General features: G+C 36.4%; 2 protein-coding genes across 6 annotated transcripts; both read right to left on the minus strand.

The window, feature by feature from the left end:
- Positions 1–403: 403 nt before the first annotated feature.
- Positions 404–6,979, minus strand: LOC135682804 (pyridine nucleotide-disulfide oxidoreductase domain-containing protein 2). 5 transcript variants are annotated; one of them, XM_065197843.2, is made up of 3 exons: positions 6,453–6,979; positions 4,470–4,557; positions 404–2,749 (listed from the first exon to the last, which is right to left on the minus strand). In XM_065197843.2, the coding sequence occupies exon 3, from the start codon at positions 2,743–2,745 to the stop codon at positions 991–993; it is 1,755 nt and encodes a 584-aa protein (XP_065053915.2). In that variant the 5' UTR covers positions 2,746–2,749; positions 4,470–4,557; positions 6,453–6,979; the 3' UTR covers positions 404–990. The 5 variants fall into 5 exon arrangements, with proteins under 5 accessions (XP_065053915.2, XP_088969289.1, XP_065053914.2 ...); XM_089113163.1 differs by having other exon boundaries at positions 4,461–4,557; XM_065197842.2 differs by lacking the exon at positions 4,470–4,557 and having other exon boundaries at positions 6,453–6,974.
- A 3,846-nt stretch (positions 6,980–10,825) lies between these two features.
- Positions 10,826–24,471, minus strand: LOC135682806 (homeobox protein six1-like). Its single transcript, XM_065197849.2, has 2 exons — positions 22,152–24,471; positions 10,826–11,353 (listed from the first exon to the last, which is right to left on the minus strand). Exons 1-2 carry the CDS (start codon positions 22,727–22,729, stop codon positions 11,038–11,040), a joined length of 894 nt encoding a protein of 297 aa, XP_065053921.2. The 5' UTR covers positions 22,730–24,471; the 3' UTR covers positions 10,826–11,037.
- Positions 24,472–26,453: the final 1,982 nt, after the last annotated feature.

Genomic DNA, 26,453 nt, shown 5'->3' on the forward strand with positions numbered 1-26,453 from the left:
AGAAATTTGGTACAAACGAAAATATATTTGTTTGAACGTCTCTAGAGACCAGAAAGGAAACGTCTTTGGTTTCAACAATGTACAAAGTTTAGTCAAAACGATACCTTTCCGTCCTATACCGAGCACTTTAAAAGCATTTGAGTCTTAACTAATGATGAAACACGATCATTTCACCTTGAAAATCTCTGACAGAGAGGCATGCACCCTAGTAAACTGAAGAAATGGAGTTTTCTTAATTGCTAATTAACAAGATTTGTTTAAGTTGCTGCTGCTGAGGCATAGAAAAAGTTTTTTTTGTTAGAAATCTAGCAGAATACTTAGAATAATTGATTTGATAATGTTGGATCTAATCAATACTTCGTGATTTATGAAATCAAGACAATCAACAAGAAAAGAACACATCTATCTGCAGTTATTTCTACAAACGAGCGATATATTACTACTTGTAGATAAACACACTTTTGGCTAAAATGCTTCTATTTGTATAAAATACATTTGTTTTATGACTAAGGGAGACTTTGACCAGTGCATTGCATTTCGGGCTCAAGAAGTATAAACACCGATATATCAGCCAAGTCCTTGGAAATATAAATGGACAGCCAACAAAAAGTATAATTTCCTGGACAGAGATTAAGAAGGCCAGTGTTGAACTTTGTGTTTAGATTAAGAATGGGTTCAGTGGAATAGGTTATGTTTGCAGAACTAACTAGCACAAAGGTTAGTGGATATGTTCTCTGATTAAGGAGATTTTCAAAAGCCATGGAGTTTAATACCATAAGCCCATTGGCAGAAAATAAAACCTTCCTTTGTTTCTGTAGCTATAATCATTTTCTTTTAGAAAGCTAATCAGACAAACATGACAGTTCAATGGGAAAAAGTACTCCGTTTTTTATCTAACTGATACTCCAAACCTAAAACTATTTAAAAAAATTCATACAAAATAGGGCATGATTTTATCTTTACTATGGTGCAAAAACTGCTCTTTCAATCTTAGGAAACTTTCTTACCAAACTTTTTCAAAGCAACAGAAGCCGCCTGGTAGCCAGGTGCACCCATGACCCCACCTCCAGGGTGAGCACCACTGCCGCAAAGATATAGCCCTTCAACAGGACTTTTGTAGTTCGACATGGCACTGACTGGCCTCATAAAATACAGTTGATCTAAAGAAATAGCTCCGTGGAAGATATTGCCACCGGTTAGGCCGAAAATCTTTTCAAGATCAGGAGGAGTCAATATGTCTCTCCCAACAACTGTCTCTTTGAATCCTGGGCAATAATCTTCAATGACGTCAAAAATTTTGTCAGCAAACCCTTCCCTTGTATCGTCATCCCACTGTCCATCTTTAAGTGTGTATGGAGTATATTGTATAAAAAGAGATAGAACATGCATCCCTGCTGGCGCGAGAGTTGGGTCCAACGATGATGGTATGCACATTTCAATGATTGGGTTGTCAGAGCATCTGCCACGTTGGGCATCCAAATATGCACTGTGTACGTCATCAGTTGTTTCACTATTGAGGTGAATAGTACATCGATGATGAGGAGAAGGTGTTCCATCTTCATTAGAGGGTGAAACTCTGAAATTTGGTAACTTATCAACCGCAACATTTATCTTAGTAACAGGTGAGGTGTAGTTAATTCTAGAAATGTTGCCACGAAATTCCTCCGGTAAGTGGCTTTCGTCAACTAATTTAAGAAACGTTACATCGGGGGTTGCATTAGAAAGAACAACATGGCTTTTAATGAACCTTCCGTCCGCGAGAACAACACCTTTCGATTCCCCATCAGCTATTGCAATTTCTCTAACGTCTGCATTTGTCTCTATGATAGCGCCGAATGATGTTGCTGCTTTGGCAATAGCCCCAGATACAGCACCCATTCCACCCTCTGGATATCCCCAGGCACCAATTACTCCATTAGCCTGACCAACCAAGTGATGAAGAAACACGTAACTGCTGCCTGGAGTGTGGGGACTTAGCATCGCACCAATGACAGCATCAGTGGCAAGAGATGCTCTGAGGGGCTCCGATTCAAACCACGCGTCAAGAAACTTGGATGCAGGTGTTGTCATTAGCTCATAAAATGATAAAAAGTTACCTCCAAGGCTCGTCATTAATTTTAAAAGTGGAACTGCTGTTTTCAGTTGCTTTGCTTTCTCTAAGAAAGTACCTTGGCCAATAGCATGCAAATTCGGAGGCGGATCATCCAAAAGGGGACTTACAGCAACAACAAGTTTTTCTATGTACTCCTCATACTTTGGATATGCTAATGCATCTTTTTGTGAAAACTGAGCGATCTGCCTCACGTTTTCTTTCATATCAGCTCCAAGTAGTAAATATTTTGGGCTTCCTGGCTCCTGACCTGGATTGCGTAATGGCACAAAAGAAAAAGGATCCCTAGAGTATACCTTCAACCCGTGCTTCTTAAGCTCAAGGTCTTCCACAATTTTAGAGCGCAATAAGCTCAGAACATAAGAGCAGCGTGAAAACTTGAAACCTGGTACAATTTCTTCTGTAACGGCAGCTCCACCAATAATGTGTCTTCTTTCTAACACTGCAACCTTTAAACCAGCTTTTGCAAGATACGCAGCTGACGTGAGACCATTGTGACCAGCACCAATAACAACAGCATCATACTTTTCATCCACAGAAGCAGATGCATCTTCTGGGACAAATGTTGACATGGGTGTGCTCTGTAAGAAGCCAAATAAGCGCCTTGCGCCATGAAAAGTGGAGCATCTTAACATGGCTCTGATAGGAAAAGGAAAAACTCTTTTAAGGAAAAACAAATGTGCAATTTGATAAATGAAAGTTATTCGTGAATTAAAAGTGTCTTTGAATGGCTGATTGTACTACTGGCAAGACATCAACATAAACATGCCTCTATGTAAAGGTTTGAGACATTAGAAGAATAAAATCTATCTAAATAGCTCGATATCAGGTTGAGCTCATACATCTAAATGGAAACATCTCAGAGCCTTTATTGGATTGAAGAGATGAAGAGCTTCTAACCCCTACTTGACTGCTGAGCAGTCAATTCTTCTATTTTTTCAATTTTTTTTTAATTCTAACTTTAAGAAAGAAGCTCGCATTTCAGCTTAACTACAAAAAGCTGCAGGTATATGCCAAGAACTAAGTGATGAGAAATCTAGCTTCAGATAACAAGCCACGCAAAATTTGAAGATGGCACGAAGTTGCAGAAACACCTTAGCATACTGAGAAGCTTAAGAAGTATAGTATGATATGTTTCCCCTATTTTGTGCCATTTTTAAATAGCCAGATTTAATAATTTTGTATTTTATCCGATCAGTATTTGCTTCTTATTAATTTGAATCAAAAGTAAGTGGCTGCATGCTTAGACTATGTCAAACCAGCAAACTTACTTAGTGCCATGCAATTTACAAAACATTGAAATTTGAACTATGGTGTCAGAGCATGGAAAGTAAAAGTTCCTCTCAATTTCCATCTCCAAACTTTAATCTCGTGAGAGATCAAAAGCTTGACAATTTCAAAATGAGAAAGTGATCGAATTTTAAAGTTTCCTCATCATAGTGTACCAAATTAAGATGTCATGGAAAGTGGTTGGCTCTAGCAGAGGCAGATCCAGAGCGAATTTGAAGGAGGGGCAATTGGTAGTGGAGACACTGAAAAATTTCAGAAATTGGTGATGAGTGTACGCTGTATACAACAATTTCAGTCCCTAACTACTGATAGAAGGCTCTCCATTCACTTTGTAACAGAATTTTCACAAAAATTGTTGTATTCTTTGAGGTAATCCTTGAAGAAAATTAACCTATATACATCTCAGAAATTCTTTCACTTGACTCTCATTCTTGAAAAGGGGCGCACAATTTCCAAAAAAGGGGCACCAGACTTCCTTCAACTCAGTGAGAGAGGGGCAACTGCCCCTAGTTGCCCTCCTTAAATCCGCCACTGGGCTCTAGCATTTTTCTTTCTCGTCAAAGTGGAACCTGAAGTGACCAAAGGAAAACTGTTCATGAAAAAACATCTTTCTGGGAACTGAAATTTTGCATTGAACTTTCATCAAATTAAAGGGGGTGAGTTTGTTAAAGAAGGTTAAAATCAAAAGTTGTACCAGAAAAACAGTACTGAAAATTCCCTTAGAGGACCTCCTATGTAAGGAGACCAGCATACAGTTATGATGCAAAAGGTTGACACACAATTTTTCATGAGGGGCAACTGTATAAGGAACCTTAAGGTAGAAGACCAAAACATTTTAGAAACTTTCATCTATTAAAGTCAAAATTCCTTGGGAAACTTTTCAAATTTAAATATTTCTATCGTTCCAAGCAATCAAGAAAAAGGTTGCTTGAATGAGTTTTGGTGTATAGGGAAAAGCAGTATACTCTGATAAAGCCCTGTATCCAAGGTTGTACATTTAATTTATTCTAAAATTTGATTTTTCAATATATTGATTCACAGAGTCAGGCAAACATCATACCCAGCCCACCTGCTCCTCTGTTGTGCAAGCTTCTGGCTGATAAACACCAGTATTTGGACAGTGTCTCAGAACTTGAAAATCTCCATCTTACATGCTTCTGTGAACACAAATGCACAATGTATTTTATTCGCAATGCTGTGCAGAAGGCATTTTGGTATTACTGTTGTTCTTAATCTCCAATGAAGAAACCAAAGATTTAATATCATTTTGCATTCACTTGTGGTTTTGCAACTTACAGGGGCTCAAACTGTCAGATTAGCTTTTGAAAAAGACGGGTTTGGCATCAAATAAGAAAGATGATCCGTTGTTATGTTTTTTTAGAGAAAAAGGGGAAACAATTCTCACTAAATTGTCTAATTTTTTATGATTTTACCCCCAATAAAAGGCCTCTCTGGTGAATTGGAAGATCAATAATTAATCAAAAATACCACTTTCCATACATAATCTTCTTAATTTGCTTGTAGATTTGCTAGGGACAGGGCTGAGGAGAGGGGGTCAGGGTGGGCACTGATCCAGGGGCCTATGGCTATAGGGGGCCATAAATAATAACTCAATTAGAAAAGGTTATAAGTAATTTTTCAACCCCTCCATTGTCACAATCTCCATTATTATTACTATATGTCAATTATAGAAACAATATTTACAGAGGCCTGTAAATGAAATCAGGTAGAAGCTGAAACAGTAATTCTCTAACAGGGCATGTAGCTTTGGGTATATTTTGTTAATAATCATCAAAACAATTTATATTTGTCAGTTTATCTATTCATGAAATGCCTTTCTTGCTTTTGCCTCTGCAAAATATTGCTGCAATATCAATATTTTTGCATATGCAAGGTTTTCCTGCAATATCTCTATGTCTCTATGGACATTGAACCCAGTGAGCTGTGTCTGTTTTGGTGGTTGGTAGAGCGAAGGTAAATCTTTATGAATTAGAGTTACTGAATGATCTTCCAGCCGTCCTTAATGCAATGAAAACCTATGAAAACATTTAGAAATAAGCCTTGGAAAGTCAAATGCTAGACCTTGTTCAATTAACTGCAATAGTTGAAGCAACATATCAGATATTGCGTCTTCAGTAACATTTACAAATGAATTGAAGTTAGAAAAAAATGACTCATCAGTGATTTAAGGAGATATGTTACCCAGGGCATAACTAGTTGGGGGTGCAGGGGGTGGGTCCCTCTGCAGCTTCTTCTGAGTTTATCAGTAAATCTTCAGTTGGCTCAAAATAACCCTTAGTTTATCGGTATGACCAATTGATAAGTGAATAGGAAAAATGGCACCTAAATTTTTCTTCTGAAGATCTTGGAATAGATATTGAATTCACAAAGTGCCTGTTCCTGGATTTAAATTTCAGATAGAGATAAGTTTTTCCTGATTTCTCTTGGACTTCAATTTTTGGGACATCTAGCTCTTCAGCTACATGAAAAGCTTCTCTAAGGTCGAATCATAGTCAATAGAATCCACCTGTTTTTATTGACAATCCAGCATATGCTATGTGTCATCTTTTTTAAATAATTTAAATAATGGAAATTTGTTTCCAATTATGATTACTTCTTTAGCGATTTTAGCAAGTGATCTTTGATCCTTTTTCATATCTTTAAACCTTTTAAAACACAATAAGATTTGTATATTTAATGACTAAAAGCTTATGATGCATCCTGGCATACATACTGTATGGTATCACTCAGTTATGTTTAAATTACATCAAATTAGCCAACAGAAGTTATAGCCACCATCGCAATTTTAGCAACCATCGTCTTCAAAAGTTTCTGCCGGTCCATCCTAGCAGATTCAGCCTCAGGCGTGCCTTCCTTTTCATCTTTCGTCTTGGCCCAGGGCACACAAATCCTCTCCACGGGCCTGGCTAGGGGTAGGCCTAATCCAAGTAGGGAAAGCAATCATTTATTACCCTTGTCAGATTACTGTAGTCAGTGGAGATAATATGATGTAGAGCATATATATCAATCGATGAAACAATGAGGTACGTACATGCTGACGTTGACCAAGCAGGAACAGTCTTTTAACTTAGGCCAGTTCTGTTCTGTTTCAAACACTTAATTATGCCAAAACAAATGTGAAATTATGCAAGGTGGTAAAAAAGTCTTTTGTGTGATGGTCCACGGCTATGCGTCGTTTTCTGTTTTCATCATATTTTTTCTCTTCCTTTGTCTGCTTTCGAGAAACTTGGCTTACAGCATTGCAATCGAAAAATTTTCCTCTATTTGCCTTTGTCAAACAGTTTTTTTAAAAGCAGACCTTGCAGGGTTGCTTGAAAAAGTTTTGACGCGAATGTAAAGTGTTATTTTCGATCAAAAGAGATAGGCTACGCTACGCCCCCTAGATATAACTACAATCTGCTGGTACCCTGACGAGATAGGATTAATAGCAGATTTCAATTTTCCTAACGGAACTGTTAATTTGGTTTACAATCAAGATCAAGTTACAGTAATTTGATGAACCAATTTGTAACGCATCAACATATTTTGTGCAATTAAAAATATTTCAAAATGCTCTTTTAGGTTACCTACTAAAAGTTACAAATTTCTAAAAACAAGTTTTTGTCAAAATACTGGCTAAGTAAAGTATTTTGGAAATTTAGATATCCCAAAACATGAACTCTCCTGAACTCTAAGTAAAATATTTTATGGTGTTTACAGTTTGAATTAAACATACTGTTGCCATTTTTTGAACCATTAGATCTAGGATGATGGGAAAGTAGAGTGAGCCAATAAAACAACACTTTTTTCTAAACTGAGGAACTGTTGATCATACTCAAATTTGAGCCACTTAGACCAAAGAAAAGTGCCTGGTCATGAGTCTTTGGATAAATTTGATGGCTTTATGTGTGTTTATATCGATACATATGCAAACTATCAATGTAAAAGTAACACACAACTTCTTAATGCAGCCATCATTTTCAAAACGATACCAAAAAAGTTAGCTTACGGCGCACCAAAATGATACAAAACTCGTTTTCCAAGAGTTTTAGAAATTTGAAAAGTATGATGGTGAAGCGAAAGGCATCATAAAAAGCCACTTAAAACTACACCGAATTCTAAAATATATTGTTGTAGGCAGCTGAAAGAATTAAGAATCTTTATGTTAGTCTGTGTTGCGGAAAAGCAACTGTGCGAAATACATTTTAGCACCAATTCAAGATGTCACAAGATTGCTGTTAAAATTCGTAATTGAACTCTACAACGTTGCATGTAGAAAATCCTTTGCTCTCCACCCCGCAGGCACGTAAATAATACGGGGGCGTGGGGCGTAACGCCCCCCCCCCTAAAATTTGGAAAAACCAGTTACAGTTGGAAATCTTACCGGTTGACTTGGATTTTTTCTCAAGACCAAACTTATGAATTTTACATTTTAAGAATTGTGAGATTTTAAATATAAAAAGTTTAAACCTTGTTAAAATTCACAGGCTGGAGCGGACCCATCCACTAATCGTTTTCTATTGTGAAGCCCCGTCTCCACTGGATCCAAATTGCACAATTGCGCCGTTTGCTTTCTTTCTGGCGGGAGTTAAGGTGAATCAAATTAAGAACACGCAAAATGGATTTCCGAATAAGAAACTTGAAACTTTACAGTTTGGAATAATAATACCTATTTTGATCAGAAAACATTAAAATGGGAGTTTTTTAAGAGAACTGCGAGTAGTTGATCCAATAAAAAAATTAAGAATTGTTCAATATTAAAAATTCTCAACGCTTCTTATAAAAGACGAGTGTATGCTAAACTCCCCCTGTTGTTTGTAAATGTCCTTACACTCTTTTTTTATAAGAACAATTTTATAAGAACACGAGCCTCAAAATGGGTCAAAATTTAAGAACAAATTAAAAACAAGCTGAGGCTGAGTTACTGTAAAATGAAATTTTGAACAACGTTTTATCTCAAAAACGACGATTTTCAGCCATTTGTGGGTGCTTTTTCGGTGAATATTAAAACATTGCGGCAAATTAAGTTTGTCTCTACGCACTTTGTTGGCAAAAGAGGCCTGAACACCTCCCCAGAACGAAAAGCTAGAAATCGCACTGCTTATACCCTATAAATTTAAGAACAAATTAATAACAATCCAGTCTCAGGTTTTCGGAAAAATTAAGAACAATCAGCCTGAACTCAAATTTACTGGTTCTTCTAACAAAAAGAGTGTAATTCATTATAATAAATTGCTATGATAAAGCTGCTGAGAATCAAGAAAACATTGCAAAAGCTGCAGCAGAAGTATTTGCTCAAGGAAGGGTGTTTCATCTTACGAATCGGGTATATGCACTTGCTCTCAAATCATCATTTTAATTAAAAAGAACGAAAAGACATTTGGCACTCTGAAAATTGCTAATAGTTCCCTTCGATCAAAGAGAAAAAGATAATGGGCTCAATTCCTTGATGCTTCTATATCGTGAAAAATATATTTTAGATAAAATTGATCTGCATCAAATAGATTTAAAATGGGCAAATCAGAAAAAGACTTCTTACAGTAAGTTTAAACGCTTGTGTCATGCTAATCCAAATTTAGAGATTCAGGTTTTTATGCCTTACGCTAATTATTCTGAATAAAATTTTGGTGATTATAAAGAAACTAGCAATACGGAGTAAGGGCTATTTCCAAACACCTATTTGGTAGGTACAGTAGATTCGCAGGTGGAATGAAAACTTTATCAAATAAAGTTGGAATTTTCATCCCTCCACGCCCTTCCAAAATTAGCCACTTGTTTTCGTCCCTGCCACCCCGAAACAGGTTGCCTTGCTAGGGCGGTTGATATCTTTTCAATATGCCAGTGCACGAACCGAGCAGCAAAAACTGAAGTGCTCTTATTGTGGAAATCCAATTCAGAGCTAGTGTTTTCTCTCTGAACAAAAGAAAATGTCATTTCGGAAACGTAGAATCTAATAAAAAGGACACCTTGAGCCCCGTATAGGACCTCTGCCGACTTCATACATTTTTAAAAGTAAGATATAACTTTTCTTGCATCGCTTCATTAGACACATTTCCCAATTCTTCTTTCCTTTGCTTCTTCACTAACTGTTGGTCATATTGCTGCTTATTTTATGCAACATCCAATACTATTTGCACTTGACGCGTTGCTTTACCTTTCTTACACGCATTATGGACCTTGAACCTTCTCTAAGCGCGCATACATTTCTGCACACCAATGCAACCTACTTTAAAGGGTTACGCTGGGATTCAAAATGTGGCTTGCAAAGGATCGATAAACTAGTACTGACGATAATGATTGAAATTAATTCCAGCCTCTCGGTATGATGAATATCATAAGTTTTATCGTGATTGACAGAAAGGGTATTGAACTTCTAGCTGCCAATATTTTCCAAATGAGTAGCAATCCTACTCTTTCTTTCAATATTTTTTTTATCAAAATTTTGTGCCGAAAGTTTTAATCCAAGTTTGAAATGCAAGCTTCAAACGGAACGTAATCAAAAACTTTAGGAAAATATCTGTTTCTCAATGACATGTGACAAATGAATATGCTATTCATTTTATTTTGCATTGTGGAATGGCCCGGACCTTGGTTTGGTGTTTTAGTTGTATCAAAGAATCATCTCTTCTCATCCCAAGAATGCACTATAGGTATTGCAATTTGATTTTTTAGGGTCACTTTGAAATCAGCGCAAAAATAACCGCTTACTCCAAATTTTCTATGAAAATCAAGTTTTCATTAATTGCCATACCTACTGCCACGCTCCTGCTCCCACAAGCGACAGCCCTAGGGGTCTATTTGGCGCACATATATGATACAGAGAGGTTACTGTAATAATAAAGCTGTTAAAGTAGTAGTGATGTTCAAGCATTGCGTGGAATTTCCTGTAGGAGCATTTCTAGAGGAAAAGCCAAAAAAAAATTATTAACTTTCTGGGCCAGGGCTTCCACTTTCCAAAAACGATACTTCCTATTCTTCTTTTTAAGTCCCTTCCCTGAAATTAGAAATTTCCTTCCCTAAAATTGGAAATTTCCTTCCTTTAAAGTAGAAATTTCCTATTCACTTCCTTCCATGCATATTGCTACAATGACATAGCGCTCAACTAATTTTACTTGACCAAAATTGTACAATAAAATGGCGCCCACAACTCAATTATACGGCAACAAACAGAAACAGAGAAATATTGATTCCATTAGTGCATTGAGGTAAGGTGTAATTTACAAGTGGGTGGAGGGACATGATGGCGCAAAAGGGGCACCTCCGAAGGCTGCGAACTTTAAACTACCACTTGAATAAAATCTTACAAATGGGTTTGATATATTACAGTTTTACAGCATTTTTGTAGCACGTCAAGCAAACAGAGAGTCCTTCAAAGTAAAAAATGAACTGGTTATTCTTAAGAAGAAACCAATTGAAAAAATTGCATGGTCAAACCTAATTACTGATGTATTCTTTACTTCAATTATCAACAAAGTACTTAACAAAAGAGTAAATTGATAATAATATTGACTCTATTTTTTAAAAAATTTACATCCAAACAAAATACTTACAAACTCTTCCAAATTTAAATCTTTGCTAATTTTTATTAATCTTCTAATTCGTTTTAGGTATCAATTACCTGCTTTTCGTTGTTACTACTAAGGTAGGTCAGTCAAGGCGCTTGCTAATGGCATGTACATGTGACTTTTGTCGATGGGATGAAACTCCTGCCCGCTCATCATGAAGTTAGTATTGTTGTTGTTGTTATGGTATGGAGGGACCTCGAGGGTATGATCTTGCTCTGTCTTTACAACTGTATTTATGTCATCGTTTGTAAAGCGATATGGCGAATGGACACAGTTTATGTTGTTCATCGAAGCTGATTGAAGACCTGACACTGAATGTTGAGGCTTAATTCCTTCCTTTGTGTCCGCTGATTCTTGATATTTCATTATCTTTTGTTCAAAGTTCTCTCTGTTATACAAAAGAAAAACATATTAGAATTTACTATTTCTTAGTTTCCATTGTTTCAATTTTATATTTGTATTCACTACCTTACAGTGGCGGCTCGTGGGGCAAATTTTTGGTGGGGTTGATGACGTAATATTCGAAATTTAAAGCCATAGACACGGAACGCCAAGAATGATAAATAGCCTTTCCATTCTTTACTATCTCTAAACAACAAGGCTGCCATCATTTTGAAAGTTTTGATCGAAAAAACATGGACCGTTTCTCTCGTCGCAAAAAGAGGAGTTCGTGGGTGTTGTCCATAAAAACATAGTCAACTTGAACATGGCCAACCTGTAGACGATATCCGTTGCATTGCATATCATGGCGATTAAACAATTTTAAAGAACAAAAAGTTCAAACTGTTAATTGATTAATTTTCGTATGCCGTGAAGCTAAAATTGTTCAAGTTGAAAGCCTGCACTGGAAATTTGCTTTATGGCATTAGAAGGCCTACGGCCTAGCCTTCCCATTCTGAGCTTATTCCAGGATCGGCAAAATAATTCTTATAAAGACCTAGCTTGCATTCTTTTTTTCAAAATTTTAAAGCTGAAAATGCGAGTCATTGAATACACGCCACTCTGCTGCGTTCCACTTCAAGATCAACGTTGCCTATCAAAACAACAAAAACTCAGCTACCGTTGAATTGAATTACTTGGGGCTAGTTTCAGCTAGCCTCAAAGGAATGCAGTTTCCAGCAGAATTGGCCAAACAGAAGGCAGTCATCAATTGAATAATCGAGTCACGAGAGGCACTTGATTGGTGCATTTAGGAGGCACTTAATCGAGTCACGAGAGGCACTCTGCTAGTTTGGGGCTAGCCCTAAAAGCTAGGGAGATGATTTCTGATACGCGTGTTTGTCTAGTTTTCAAAAGAACCGCTGGCAGTGGGACTTAAACAAACTAGAGAATGGAGAAACAGTGAAACTCGAAGCAACGAAATCAGTGAACAGTGCTGAATTAATAATGGATGTTGATCTTATTTCCGTTTATAAATTTAAAACTTATTTTTGGAAATCTTTGGTGGGGCTGAGCCCCACTAGCCCCAATACACGAGCCGCCCGCCACTGACTACCTAAGTTACAGGTTCCTTAGCTCTCTATCTCCAAAAAATTTGCAGCAGGTTAAAAAGCCAAAGAGCTATCTATTTTGCCGTTCGATGGATTTTGAAGAAATTTTTTTTTGGTATAAATTCATATTATTGCCTTGTAGAACATAAATTTTTATAGAAACATTCAAGCTTAAAATATATATTTGCATGAAATAGAAACAAAACTTGGGAGGACAGAGTGCAGAAAAAGGTAAGAAAACATTGTACAACACGTTAAAAGCAAAGCTCCAGAAAAGGAGGCTGTCAAGATTCTGCTACTATCAATCCTATTTGCCTTTCCTGTTGGCAAACATGTCGCCCCCATTTCCCTGAAAATCTGCCACATTCATTGTCAGCACAGAAAGTTCTTGGATTGCCGCCTATCTCTTCCCTCCTATCATCATTTATTTTTTAACGACGAAGGACTTTTCGTTGCATCATGTCCCATTTTGTCATATCTAAACTCTATTTTCTGTATTGTGACATTTCCTGCTATGACGTTATTCATTTCTTTTGAACTGGTATGGTATGAAATTGATGACTTTTTTTCTTAACAGTGTCACAGTTAATGTTGGATACTGCCCTACACCTATTCCTAAGGATCCTTACTTCGCCTAAGCATCCTTACTTCGATCAGCTAATGCATGCCCTCGTTGTGGAGCTCCTGTTGGCTTTCATATGTCGTAGATTTTTTACTCTCGTATCCCATACATTTTCAAATAACCCAAAATAGTGAATAATTGTAAAAAAGGCTCCTTGTGCCCGTCACTGGTTTTTAAATGGTTTACTTGAAGTTTGAATGGTTACAAATGCTTCGATTTTGTAACTTCTCCCTTTTGCATGTTTTTTGCAGTTCTTTTTCTCTTCGAACTATTTTGCTTGTATGGAACAAAGTGTGTTTGTTAGAAAAAATCGTTCTATAAAAAACGCTTTTCTTTAATGACCTCTCTAAATCTACAAATAAATGAATTGAAACCGAAATCCAGCCCATGGATTTAAGTTTGTCCACAAAGCCATGCAGTGGTCTGACATGATGAAAGTGATCGTTTTTCAAACGGACAAAATTGTCATTAGGTATTTTGGGTTCCAAGGTGCTATATTACGACAATTGATTCTAACAGCTACCTAATCTTTGCTTGCTTTCCATTTCTTAGTCACTGCAATCTCAAGATATCTTCTGAAGACAATACTTAATGATTACAAGTATTTAAGTGAAAATAATTTTATACAATCCTCTCTGAGAAGCAGGGTTAGTGAAATTCTGCATCTGAAATTTTCTATATAGCGGTGAATAGCATGAACTTATAAGTTCTTCATTTTTAAATTGCTGTAGGATTTTCAGTCATTGCTTGTTGATCCGTAAGCATGCAATTCAAAAACCTTCCGCAATTTAGTGACACACACCGAAACCATAACCAAATGCTACGTTATCATAGACATTCAAGAAAGTGCAAAGGAATAAATCAGTAGTACACAGGGGTATCAGGCTTTTTAATTTCGCTTTGAATTTGGTAGCAGAACCACTCCTGACCTTGAAAACCAAATGATGCGCTAGCTGCCACTCCATAATCTACCGTTAGCCGCGAAAAGCTTTCATGTGACAAGATCAAATACAGTTTGATCCACAAAAATCTGGCCCTTGATCCTCGATAAGAGATTCCATCTCACAGTGGCTCTTGGCCAATCCTTTGACCGAAAATAAGCAAATGCACCCTTTATTTCAGGCTACGTAATAAAGGAATAAAGCCATGCTGGGGCCAAAAAGCAATCCTCGGTAAAAAGATGATTTCATGAGACGCCAGTGAGCTCAAAACGCTACTTTGTCAAAGTTTCTATTAGCCTGTCAGTCATGATGTTTATTAGATAGTTTATGTCTGAACCAAACCCAACTGGACCAAATTCATACTTGAGCCCTGGACTCTAATATCCAATGTTTGTGGGAAAGAGTTACAAATGAAACAGAACAAAGAAAGCTATTTAATCCCCTCCAAGTTACCTTATAAAACTTGCAAACTTTACTGAATTGGATTATATAGACATTTTGGCTGTTTCGATCACACAAAATTAAATGAAAACAATTTCAACTTATTTTGTTAACTATATCCAGAATACCCTCTCTGAAAAATTGAACTTATCAAACAGTTAGTATGTTTTCTGTTTCTATAAGTAATTTGCTTGTTTTAGAATAATCTGAACGAACAGAGGCTATATGAATATGCAATTCCCTGAGAGCTGCGACGTGCCAAAAGTTGATAAAAATCTATTCGCACTAAAGTTACAGTTTTCCAGCCAAACTCCCTAGTCTTTAACCTTCGTTTATCTATTGACGATAACTTGTATCTACTCTCGATTGGTGTTATTGACTTTCAAAAGTGTTAGTAGTACATTCCCCACTTTGACCACACCCCATTGCGCGAGAGATTTGCGAATTCTTTTTTGTTCCGTATCTTAATTGTGAAAGTGTGCCAAAAATGGAAAAGCGCCAGTGATCGATCTTTTATCTTGGTGAAGAATGTTTCACGGAAACGATAGTCTCTAAAAGGGGGTTTAAGTGTTCTTTACTTTAAATCACTGTGGATAGCATTCACGGAGGTCATCTAATGTTTTCTCAACCCAAAGAGTGGTAATGAGATAGTGGGCTTAATATCTTTCTATGATGAGCTCCAACAAGGACATTATTTTCAACAGTCATGAACTGATATGCTAAGATCAAGCAATCTAACAAGAAAAGCAATTACTCTAAGTAACTATTAAACCAACTTGGCTTGCCTCAATTCATCTTCGAGTCATCACTCTATCCTCTTTCCCGTTCGGTGTACCTGGCATGATCTCACATTACTAATCAGGTGTAGTATTTAACCTTTTGACTCTTCAGAGCCCGTTCCCGTACTCTGCTCGAGCAAGAAGCGATAAAATCACATACATTGCACTTTATGGTGAATTGGTATCGAGTTGCTTACGATATCATATTGCCCTTTTTCGAGAGTGCGCCAGTGATGATTGTTGGAGCCAACTACTTAGGGGTTTGGGGTCTTGATTTCCTGAAATTCTTTCCTTTTGGTGGTGGGGGGGGGGTGTTGCTCAGCTATCCCTTGCAAGGTTATGGTACTGCAAAGCGGTAGCATATTTTCTTCATTTGGGGTATGGGAAACCGGAAAAAGGTACTTTTAGTTGTTGCATTTCTATATGAAATGCAGCTCTATGGTACGTTTACAGTTGTTGAGATCTTATCGTATTATAACCATTTTGAAAATAATGTGAACCCATTTTTAAGAAAACATTGTCAAGTTAAATCTCTAGCTACCCCTGTGAAAATTGAAATTTGGGAACTTTGGAATTCATCTGAAAGTAAGAATCTTAAAACAAAAGATTTTACAATGAATCCAAGTTTGTTTTAACCTCTGATGATACCTCTATTCCTCGTAGAAGATAAGGGGAAAAACTATACAGCATATTTAAAAATGAATTTTCATTTGTTGGTAGCAGGAATAAGGGTGCGATTTTCTAAATTTATTATTCTAAGAAGTTGCTACATTTCTTAGATGATATCTTTCTAAAATCCAGTATCTTCTTTAAATCATTGCTGGTACCTTAAAGGAAAAGTTTCCATAGAAAATAATTCATATAAAATATTCTTTATAACGTGTTCATAAATGACTCAAATTTGAGAGTATTTTCACTAGCAATAGAGCTCTTTCCTAGAGAATTCGTAGACTAGACCATTTCAGTATTGCTTCGGCTCATATTCGTCGAAACGTTCATAAACAAATCTTATTCCGAGAATTTTTCCCTATTTCACCATGTCAAAATCTACTGCCTCCTGTTGTCCTTACAAAATTTATCAAACTCTTCATGAATATTATAATCATGTCTTGTTCCTCCGATAAAACATCTGACGTAAGCAGGCAGTTGCTAATTTCTTTGTAGCCAAAAGTATAAACAGTCTTGCCAGCAGTGAACTGGAAGTGACAGTCATTCTACTGCAGCAAATTAGCTATTGCCAAATGAAAACTGATAGAAAAGTACAGTAAGCACTGTATTCAAAGGCCATCTCAAGATACCTCGAAACAATATTTTAAGTGACTTTTAGCCATAGAGTAGGAATAAAAAAGCGAAGACTTTCCAACCGTATTTTCAACGTGTCAAGGCCCTCACTATAAGTCTACCCCATTAAACTCTTAATATGAAATCTCAGTCAAGTTTAGATTCGATATAGCAGGGCCTCCGACGAAGGGGGGCCGGGGGGGGCCTTGGCCACTTTTTTGCAAAACAATAGAGTTTTTTTCAAAATCTTTTGTTATGGGTGTTAAATTTTCCCTTGGCATTTTATATATTACATATTATCAGCAAGATTACAAATGTAGCGTTCTTGCTTCTGTTTCCCAATTCCATACAATCAGATGCCAGTCCCAGCATAAAATGTCGCTGACAGAATGATTCGAGACCCTCCCTTGGTCGCTTAACAGTTGTAAATGAACTCTTATGGACAAAATATGAATAATATTGTAGACAACGCAGAGGTTCTGCTTGTGCACATGCTTAAGATTTGGCTGGCAACCATAATGGTCACTGACGAACGAACTAGTTTGAATTCCAGCTGCCATCTACTTGCTTTGGATTCTGTCTATCAGCACTCAAGCATTGTTCGCATGTTCAATTTTGTGACGAAATAGAACCCATTTATTCAATATCATATATACACTCTCCGGTCATAAACTAGAACTGAGGATGTTCCTTGCTAACCGCAATTGATTTGTGTTGACAAATCCAAAACTGATGATAGCTTTGCGTTGGAATAGGTACAAGAATACGCCACAAACGTAAGGATCCAATTTTGCCAGAGGTAATCTTAACTTACCAAATATCCTTTTGACGAATATTGTGAAGGACCCTAACAAAATGTCTCATTTTTGCTACTAGAACTAACGAAATAATTTTGGAGAGTTCAAGCAGAATTCAAAGATTTCTATTTTTACAATTCTGGCTTACAATTTGAGATCGATTATGAGAGAATCTATTCGGTATTCAAAAGGGGTATTGTGTATTTGTGTTTTTCAGAAATCCGCTTCATACATTCATAAGAAATCACGAATTAAAATGTTTTTGAAATCATAGATTTTAAAATTTTGTTATAAGAAAAACTATGGTCGGGATAAGCATCTAGTTTACGAAATTTTATCATGTTTGTTTGTAAAGTATGAAAAGTTCGTTAGATTCGCTAAAAAGGTACATTTAGAATTACAAAAAAGTAACATAAAATAACATAAAATAGAACCCCTTGCCATTTACTAGGACTTTTTCATTCTACTGTGTATATAAATTTACCAGGAAAAAGGTTCCCATCCCATTCATAAAGACGGTATTTTGAGCATTTCTTTTATGATGCTTCTTAATTTTGTGTCTTCCTGGAACTCAGTTTCTTTTGGACGGCTTCTTATAGAAGAAATGCGTGTAAATTTGTCATGTTTAATTGCTATAGTTGGTTTGTGAGCAGAATTTTTTCTATGATAAGAATGTGACGCATCCTTACTCCATATATCTTTTTCTATACATATTTATATCTTTGCTGTATATTTCTGCAGAAACTGCATATACAAAGACAAGAAAGCTTATGGTAAAACAAATTTGACCGCATTTATCAATCTATCTTTACTTCTCTTTGCGTTAACGTGACTAAAAACTTTGCATTACTACATCACTAAATTGACTTTCGGGTGCTTCCACCTAATTCAAACTTATGCTTATGTTACTTCTTGTTTGGCTTCAACGTTTTTTCAAGAACTAAGTCAAAGAAGAAAATTTCTACGTTATAAATGAAAGTAAAATAAGACAACTTAATTCGCCCTAAACAAGGAGCAGTGCAATGTTAGATTTGCTCTGGCAATGTATAATTTGCTGTTGTATTATCCTCGATACTGTATCAAAAGAGCTGAGTATATTTCGTCGTGAAGAACACGACTGGTACTTCAAGAACTCTGTTGAATATAGAAATTCAAAAACGTAGCAGTAAAATTGCACGCTCTCTCTGGCTCCTACCAAACGTGATACCTCAAGCAGTAGCAAATAGCAACCAGATATACCCATCTTTATGCTAAAGATTTTTTTAGGCACAAAAATTGCTTTCCTCACAAAGATTTTCTTTGACTTGCAATTTGTTCCGAACTGTTTCCCTTGCTCACCCGATTCTCTCTTCTGACGTTATTTGTACGTCTTTTTTCCAGCTTTTCGCGTTGATACACATTTATCGTTTAATTCTAGCAAAAATACAACCCTTTTGAGAGGGAAGTTGGCTTTCAGTGTACATCGATTGATTACTAAAATGAAGGATTTTTACTAAAGAGATATTTAGGTGAACTTCCCAGATGATTCCTTTTGTATTGACCTTTCTAACGTAAAAATGTTCATTGTAATATGAAAATTCACTGTTTAATATTCCATTGTACAATTATAAATATTTTCTGTCGGAAAACTTTCATCCCTACTGTACAAGGAGCATCTCACAAAAACTACCTGCAAAAATGAAGAAACCTCAGTCACGCATGCAAACTCTTCTTTTATAATACACTTAAAATAAGGATGGATTTCTTTCTCGCCATATTGATAAATAGCTGTTTTAGTTGCGAATATTGCCGGCAACAGAAGAAACAGATTTGCATACAGCATTGGCTAAGTCCTTTTTTGCTTGTATTTGAATAATCTGACACAATAGTTTTACGAGTTAGGATTTTCAATAAAAGGCAACTGAGCAAAGCCAGTAAGAGGCATTAAAATAATTGAGAAGAAAGCCAGTGGCGAGCATCAAAAGCTGCTTTAGTAGCATTTCTACTAATGAATTCACTACTGGAGTAAAGTGTAGATAATCAGTTCTAGATGTGAAATGAGAGGAAATTGTTTGAAGAAATCTGCTGCAGCAAAATTGATTTTGCTTAGTTTAGAGAAATAAAACTTTAGAAAAGGGCTTTAAAGGTAGCAAAACAGGCAATTGCCCTTTCTAAAAAGTGCTGATTGCAGCGATCGACACAATAAATTGTAAGTAAATAGCTCAACATTTAGCCCAACTAATCTTACTCAAACGATTCAATTTAGGAGAGAAAGGACAAAACTTTAGAGAATTTTGTTGACAATGAGTGTGCAATGGAGTTAAAAACTTTTCTCTCTTTCATTTGCACGCTGGCCAATCCTTTAAAAATATTTCCATATTTTGGAACCAAAGATAGACTTATTACTACAGCAAGTTATAAGCAAGTTGCTTTCAAGCTTCAACTTTCCGGTCTAAACTTCAAACGCATGTTATAAGGTGTTTCATACAAATTTTAATATTGAGTCAAAATACATGGAATTAAAAAACAAAACCTATTTGACAAAATATTTTCCATGAGCAAAAGGAATAGCTAAAATGTACTTGACAATTGCACTGAACTAGAGTCAAGATATGCTTCATGTTTGAAGAGGTTTAAGATTTGACGAGGAGTAAGAACCTTCACATTCAAAATTGTCCACCTAGGTAAATCTTCCAAAATCAAGTTTGGACGTGGTCTATCTTTCAAAATCAAATTCGACTGCTGTACGTTGAACGAAGAAGAGAAAGCATCAGAAGAGTTAGTATCGCATTCATAAACATAGCCCTCATTTATTGTAATTTAGCTGCAATTTGTTTCTTGCTGCTTTGCAGAAAATCAGTGATGATTTGTCCCATTACATATGCTGAAAAGTGTTGAGCGTGAGAATACAGATGGCCGATCACAATGTCCACAATCAAGAAGCAAAGTTTTTATGTGACAATATATTCACTGCTCATTTTTGCTTTAACACTTAGTTCAAGCAACACAAACAATGCATTTTTCACAGACTTAAGTCAGCTAACGATTTTAAAAAGTTCAAATATCTTTGCTTTGGGTAACGAGATTTTTGCAATCGTTTTTTGTCAGAGCATTTTACCAATAAAGATATGTTCTCTGTCCCTTAGATTTATTTTAAAAACGATTACAAACATCAGTGAGGTATCCAAAGGTCCTTCTTTGAGGAGAAACAGTGAAAATTTTGTGTTCTGTTCTACACCAAATTGCCATAATGCTTGATTAAAGGCTCAGAAAACCCCACTTCTAGTGCTGTCATTCATAGTTTGGTTAGAAAACTAACCCAGTTATTGAAGAAAGAGATGCATATCTGCTTTATAAATGTGGGTATTAAATTCCATGTCGTTTTAAGCTATTCAAAATGGATATTCTGTGTGATATTGATCATTTTACAAATGAGATTCATTCAATTTTCATTCAGATTGCCCTGTTACGATTAAAACGCTAAGAGTAAGAGTTTATAATCCTGGTATACGTTCTAATTTTCATTTATGAAAGTTACAAAATGGTAAATGATTAATTGATTTAAAAACCAAGTTTAATCGGCATTATCTCACAAAATTGTGAAATGTCAAACCAATTTATTCCTGTATATATTCGTCCAAAAACTTTGCAAGACTGTACCTTAGAAATGCCATATCCTCGTATATAAAAGCAGTAAGACATTCAGAAGAAGAAGGGGTTGTGAAATGCCCCAAGGGTGCTAACAGTATTATCACTCTATTAGATTTACCTTCCCTACAAGATATAAGCAGGTCAATTCGTTCTCGTGCTTTACTAAAAAAGTACCAAGTTGTGCAGATGTATGGCTTGCAAACGCATTTCCTATCTTGATATACTTAAATTCATGTTTCAAGAGAGGCTAGGATTTCTTCAAATTTTGACCTTGATAAAATCTGTTTATAAAAGACCCTTACACAGAGAGAGGGAGAATATCCGTTTTTCAATACAGTTTTACTGGATAAGGTTACTATTCAGAAAACTGATTTAATGGCAGAAAGCATCTAAATCAGACTTTGCTTTGAAGAATGAGGCCAAACGTTAGCCAAGCGGCTGCTGAGAAAGATTCAGCGCTTCTTATATGGATGCAAATTCTTGCTTGCCTTTTACGTAAAGGAAGAGGAAAAATATTTCCTGGGATTTGTCAATATTAGCTGCCTTACCTGGTGTGATCATCTTGTACCACTTGAAATAACTTCAGGATACGTTTGTAATTTTAACAGTTTTAGCACCAAATAAATCTGAGGAATCGGGGTTGGAAACAAATTTCGTGGTGACACTTTTTGAGAAACAAGCTGATGGAAATATTTTAATTGAAGCCACAAGATTGACTGGCTGATTGTAAAAGTCAAACCAGCAGGTAGAGATCATCTTTTGGCATTCTCGATCTCTGAAAATAGAACTTGATTTGATAAAGAGAGTCTTCATCAGCACGAGGAATAAGACAAATTTAGGCCACTTTAGAAAAACCTAGAAACATTCCTGCGTTTGCATGAAATAGTGGAATGGATGTCTGAGAGTTGAATGAGTCATGAAATTGTGTAATACAGAGTACTAAATTAAAGTAAACTATAAATCATTTCCCACCGAATTTGTGACCCACATTGCAGTTGGCTACTTCCCCTATATAAAAAAACTCTGAAAACTTTTGATTTTGTTTCATATAGTAGCTTTTTGTCACTTCATGATTAAAACCAGTGAACTTGAAATTAATAGAGCAGGTAAATAACAATAGCCCATAGAACGAGTCTTGCTTCTTACAAGATCTTACAACCAGTCTCGCTTCTCGATTGAGTACTAAAAAGATATGAAAATCTTACCTGTCTTTGGCTTCTGCAGCGCGATCTCTCTGTCGTCTATTTTTAAACCAATTACTAACTTGGGTAGTGGATAGCCCAGTTCCATCAGCAAGTTCTTTCTTTTCTCTTGGGGATGGGTAAGGATTGCGTGCGTACCAGTCTCTAAGAATGGCCCTCGATTTCTCTTTGAAGCAGTAACTCGTTTCTTCTCCATCCCATATCGTCCGAGGCAGTGGAAACTTCCTTCTAACTCGATATTTCCCCACTGCACCAAGGGGGCGTCCCCTGACTTTCTCTGCTTCGATGTAATGAGCTTTAAGCCATAAATTTTGCAGCTTGACGTGCGAGGGCAAGGAGAAGGAATGGTTTTCTATGATACTGTATAGTTCTTGAAAGTTTCCGTGATGAAAGGCGACAACTGCCTTTGCTTTAAGAACACTTTCATTTGTACTTATTTCGTCGCAGTTCGGCAGGCTCCAGAGAAAGCGCGCCAACCGATCTATGCTTCCCCCTTGCTGCAATACCTCACAGACGCAAGCGATCTGCTCTGGTGTGAAGCCGACAGTTGAGAAGCCGGGACCATCCAGGAAGGCGCTCATGATTCGTGAAATCGAACCGACTTAACTGTAATGCTATAACATGAAACTGAAATGTTTAGGAGGATCTACCTGAATTTCGTTACTCAATAAGAGAACATCACAAAAGGTCTAAGAAAGGCTTAACAACATTCCTCTGGACAAAAGTCAGTGGTTTTAAGGTAAGCCTTGGCATTCACACCTTCGTAATCAAAAGAGAACAGTTAAATTAGGTGAAGCTCAAAATAAACAATCTATGTACTGAAGAAGTAACAAGCTCTGCCTCGCGGGGACTGGTGGAAATTTGATACATCATTGAAGAAACCAAAGAATGTGTTTCCAAGGCAATCAGACACTAGAATTACAGAGGTGCCCGCGAGGAAGCCCTAGTGATACGTGATCGTCTAGATTTTAATTAATCCAGCAATCAAACACTTTAATTTTGCCCAGGATATTCACGGACATTATCAACGTGATCGTTGTCCGTTTTCGGACACGTGTCCTATAAAGAAGAAACTTTTGCAAGCTGAAACAACGTAAAATTCTTCAAATTAACTTTCACGAATCCACCTAAATGAGAGATTTGGCGGGAATAAACTTTCGCGTTTTCCGAAAATTACGTAATTCGCGAGAATAAACTTTCGCGAAGTAAGTTTTTTGTCAAGTTTTGTCAATCTTGTCAATCTCCGAGGCTTCAATACACAGGTTTGCTAGTTTGAATCGAATGAGTTGCTGTTGAACAAGATCAAGCTGACTATTATTGGACTGTGCAGCAACTATGTAAACCTAACTTTCCGATTGTTGTCGATTTTTTGTGCAAAGTGGGCTACAAAATGCCTGTGTCGTCTTCGTGAAAGTGACAGTAACTTTGAAATTATGCTTTCATGCACAGTTTCATTGGAACTTATTACGAAGCTATATGAAGCTATATTCAAGCTATCACAATCGGCAGCAAAGATAAATGCATGAATGAGTTTGAAATTGACCAAGAATTTGCAATTAAAATAGAGAAAGACGTTACTTTGCTTGGTGTTCAGATCGATGAAAATTTCAAGTTTGATGCTCGTATCGATAAGATCTGTAAAAAAGCAGCTAAACAGTTTAATTCTTTGAAAAGATTGGCAAGATTTATGGGCGACAGAGAAAAAAAGATAATTATGAATTCATTTATACTCAATTATTGTCCATTAATATGGATGCTATGTGGTAAAAGAAGTCAGGATAAGCTAGAGAAAATTAACGAGAGGGCTTTAAGACTAGCCTATACGGACTATTCATCTTCGTACAAAGATTTACTTGCTAACTCAAAAGAAACTACCATACATGTCCAATCAGTTAGAATTTTAGCGCTCGAAGTTTAAAAAACACTTACCAACCTTAATCCTGTTTTCACGAAAGACTATTTTGTACCCAAAACAACAGGTCATAACCTTCGACTCAAAAACCCCCTTGACATTCCAAAAGCCAGATCTACCAATAATGGTATCAGATCATTAAGTTTTCAAGGGCCTAAAATCTGGAATTCACTCCCGGAATCAATAAAGACAGCACAAAATACTAGACAATTTAAGAATTTGATCAAAACTTGGTTCCTTGAAAAAAAGTGCGCATGCTCGTTTTGCAGTAAATGAACTGTCTTATGCAATCCTTGAAATTGCTTCATGTTAGTCTTAATTAGTGTATATTCACTATTGTAAAAACCAACATTAAATAATCTATAATACAATACAATACAATACAATACAATACAATACAATACAATACAATACAATACAATACAATACAATACAATACAATACAATACAATACAATACAATACAATACAATACAATACAATACAATACAATACAATACAATACAATACAGGACTAAAAAACGAGGATGAGGGTGATCGTTGGGACTTTCATCGAAACAGTTCAATGATCATCTGGCCCAATTTCTCCCGTAACACTGCAAATAGGAAGATCGCTATCGCTTAAGCTCTGGTTAAGCGATCCAACATTTCGCCCAACATTTCGCTCAACAATTTCCTTTCATATCGAAAAGTAATCCAACGTTTGCGGTCAAACGATCAAACTTTTAACCCAACATTTTCTCGCGCAGATGGTCGCGCTGAAGTCTACACAGAAAGATTCGCGACATTTCGATCTGAAAAAACGAAAGGCAACCTTCTCTTCATACTTTATCTTGAAGGAAAGTGTTGGCAGATATATTCACAGTCATTGCGGTTTTCCAAGACGAGCGTCGCATCCCCCATCAAAGCCGTGGCCTAAATTCGTCACTTTCTTCCGTAGCTCCTCTTATCATTGACGCTTTTTGCCTCTTTTTGCGCACAGAATTCGTTATATTTCGTTATATTGTCCAAAATCAAAGTGTAATTGATCGTAAAGAAACACGAATGTTGAAACAAACAAAACCAACCCCCAACCCGAGAAATCAGCAACGATGCTATGTTTGAATTTTGGCGCTCTTTAACTACGCTTGCGCAGAGATAACATTGTTGGCTGAGGTGGTCAAACGATCCACATTTCACCCAAAATTTCAAAACAATAGAATTTTTGTATGTCAGCAGCTAACATTTTGGACTTCAGTCAAATGACGCTGTTGGATGACTCAACACGGTGGTCGAACGATCCAACATTTATTATAATTACTCCTTTTAATTCTTTGATTCAGAGTTGGCAGTTCAAAATATATAGCTTAAAAGCTATTTAAGGCCAACTACTTACGAATTGCTATAAAATGAAGACAAAATACAATATATGTTAAAAAGCTCAAGTTTGGATAAAATTTCTTACATAATCTGTAGTTGCAAGCGTGGCATTTATTGGCTTTAATGAGCTTTATGAATATCTGAAGGGAGTTTGAAGCTTTGATCTCTGGTGTTAGTGTCTCCCATAATTTTCCCCCATAATTCTGACTGTATCAATTCCAAGGCAAGTTGTTTTCGTCTATGGTAGCTGTAGTTTATCCGCCTCAAATTGTAAGGTGTTTCATTTCTTTCGAAAGTTTGTTTCTCTACTATAGGCAACTGCAGGTTTCTCTGATGAATGGTTACCGAATTATAGGTTTCAAATAACTTTTCTAAACTAGAGACATTGTCCTTGTATCCAATTCTCAAAGCCCTTTCGTGAATTTTATTTATCTTATTGTTCAAAATTCTATTGTGAAACATCCAATTAAATGAACAATAACAAAACTGGTACATAACAAATATTTTCATCTAGCTTCTCCGGCTCCATGAGAACTGAAATGCGAGCTAGAGCATGATGAAGCTTATGACTAGCTGTTTTACAGAGTATTTGATTTGGACATGTTTTTTGAAACTCGATTTCTTGTCAAGACGGATGCCTAGCAGTTTCTCCTTGACATTTTCTTCTATCTGGGTCTCACCAATATGTGACATTCATCTTCATATAATTTCATATAGTTCTCTGGGAACTATGTCGTTAGTAGGTTTGCATAGAGTAGTACCATCTGCGTAGTTGCATAATTCGGTCCCATTCTGATTTCGCCCTACATCGTGTTGATCGTGATGTTGGGTGAAATGTTCGTTTGACCAGGGCTTTAGACATTCGTTATTATTGCTGCTGCTGTTTTTGCATCAGACACCTTTCTAACGTTTGTTTGATTTGTCATGAACATAAAATACCCTTATGGAAATTTAATTTTGAAAAAACTCTTTTCATAGTATTATGCCACCCCCCCCCCACCCCCCTGGGAAGTAGGTAAATTGGTTATCAATTTG

The sequence above is a fragment of the Rhopilema esculentum genome, chromosome 16 (genome assembly GCF_057945365.1).
Source record: "Rhopilema esculentum isolate cy_ngs chromosome 16, ASM5794536v1, whole genome shotgun sequence".
Classification (NCBI taxonomy): domain Eukaryota; kingdom Metazoa; phylum Cnidaria; class Scyphozoa; order Rhizostomeae; family Rhizostomatidae; genus Rhopilema; species Rhopilema esculentum.

What these genes read in the sequence shown, in the direction of transcription:
- LOC135682806 (XM_065197849.2), bottom strand. Translation starts at nt 22,729, where the DNA reads ATGAGCGCCTTCCTGGATGGTCCCGGCTTCTCAACTGTCGGCTTCACA. An exon ending in GCTGCAGAAGCCAAAGACAG is followed by an intron (nt 11,354 to 22,151) that starts GTAAGATTTTCA and finishes TTTGTATAACAG; the next exon opens with AGAGAACTTTGAACAAAAGA.
- LOC135682804 (XM_065197843.2), bottom strand. Translation starts at nt 2,745, where the DNA reads ATGTTAAGATGCTCCACTTTTCATGGCGCAAGGCGCTTATTTGGCTTC.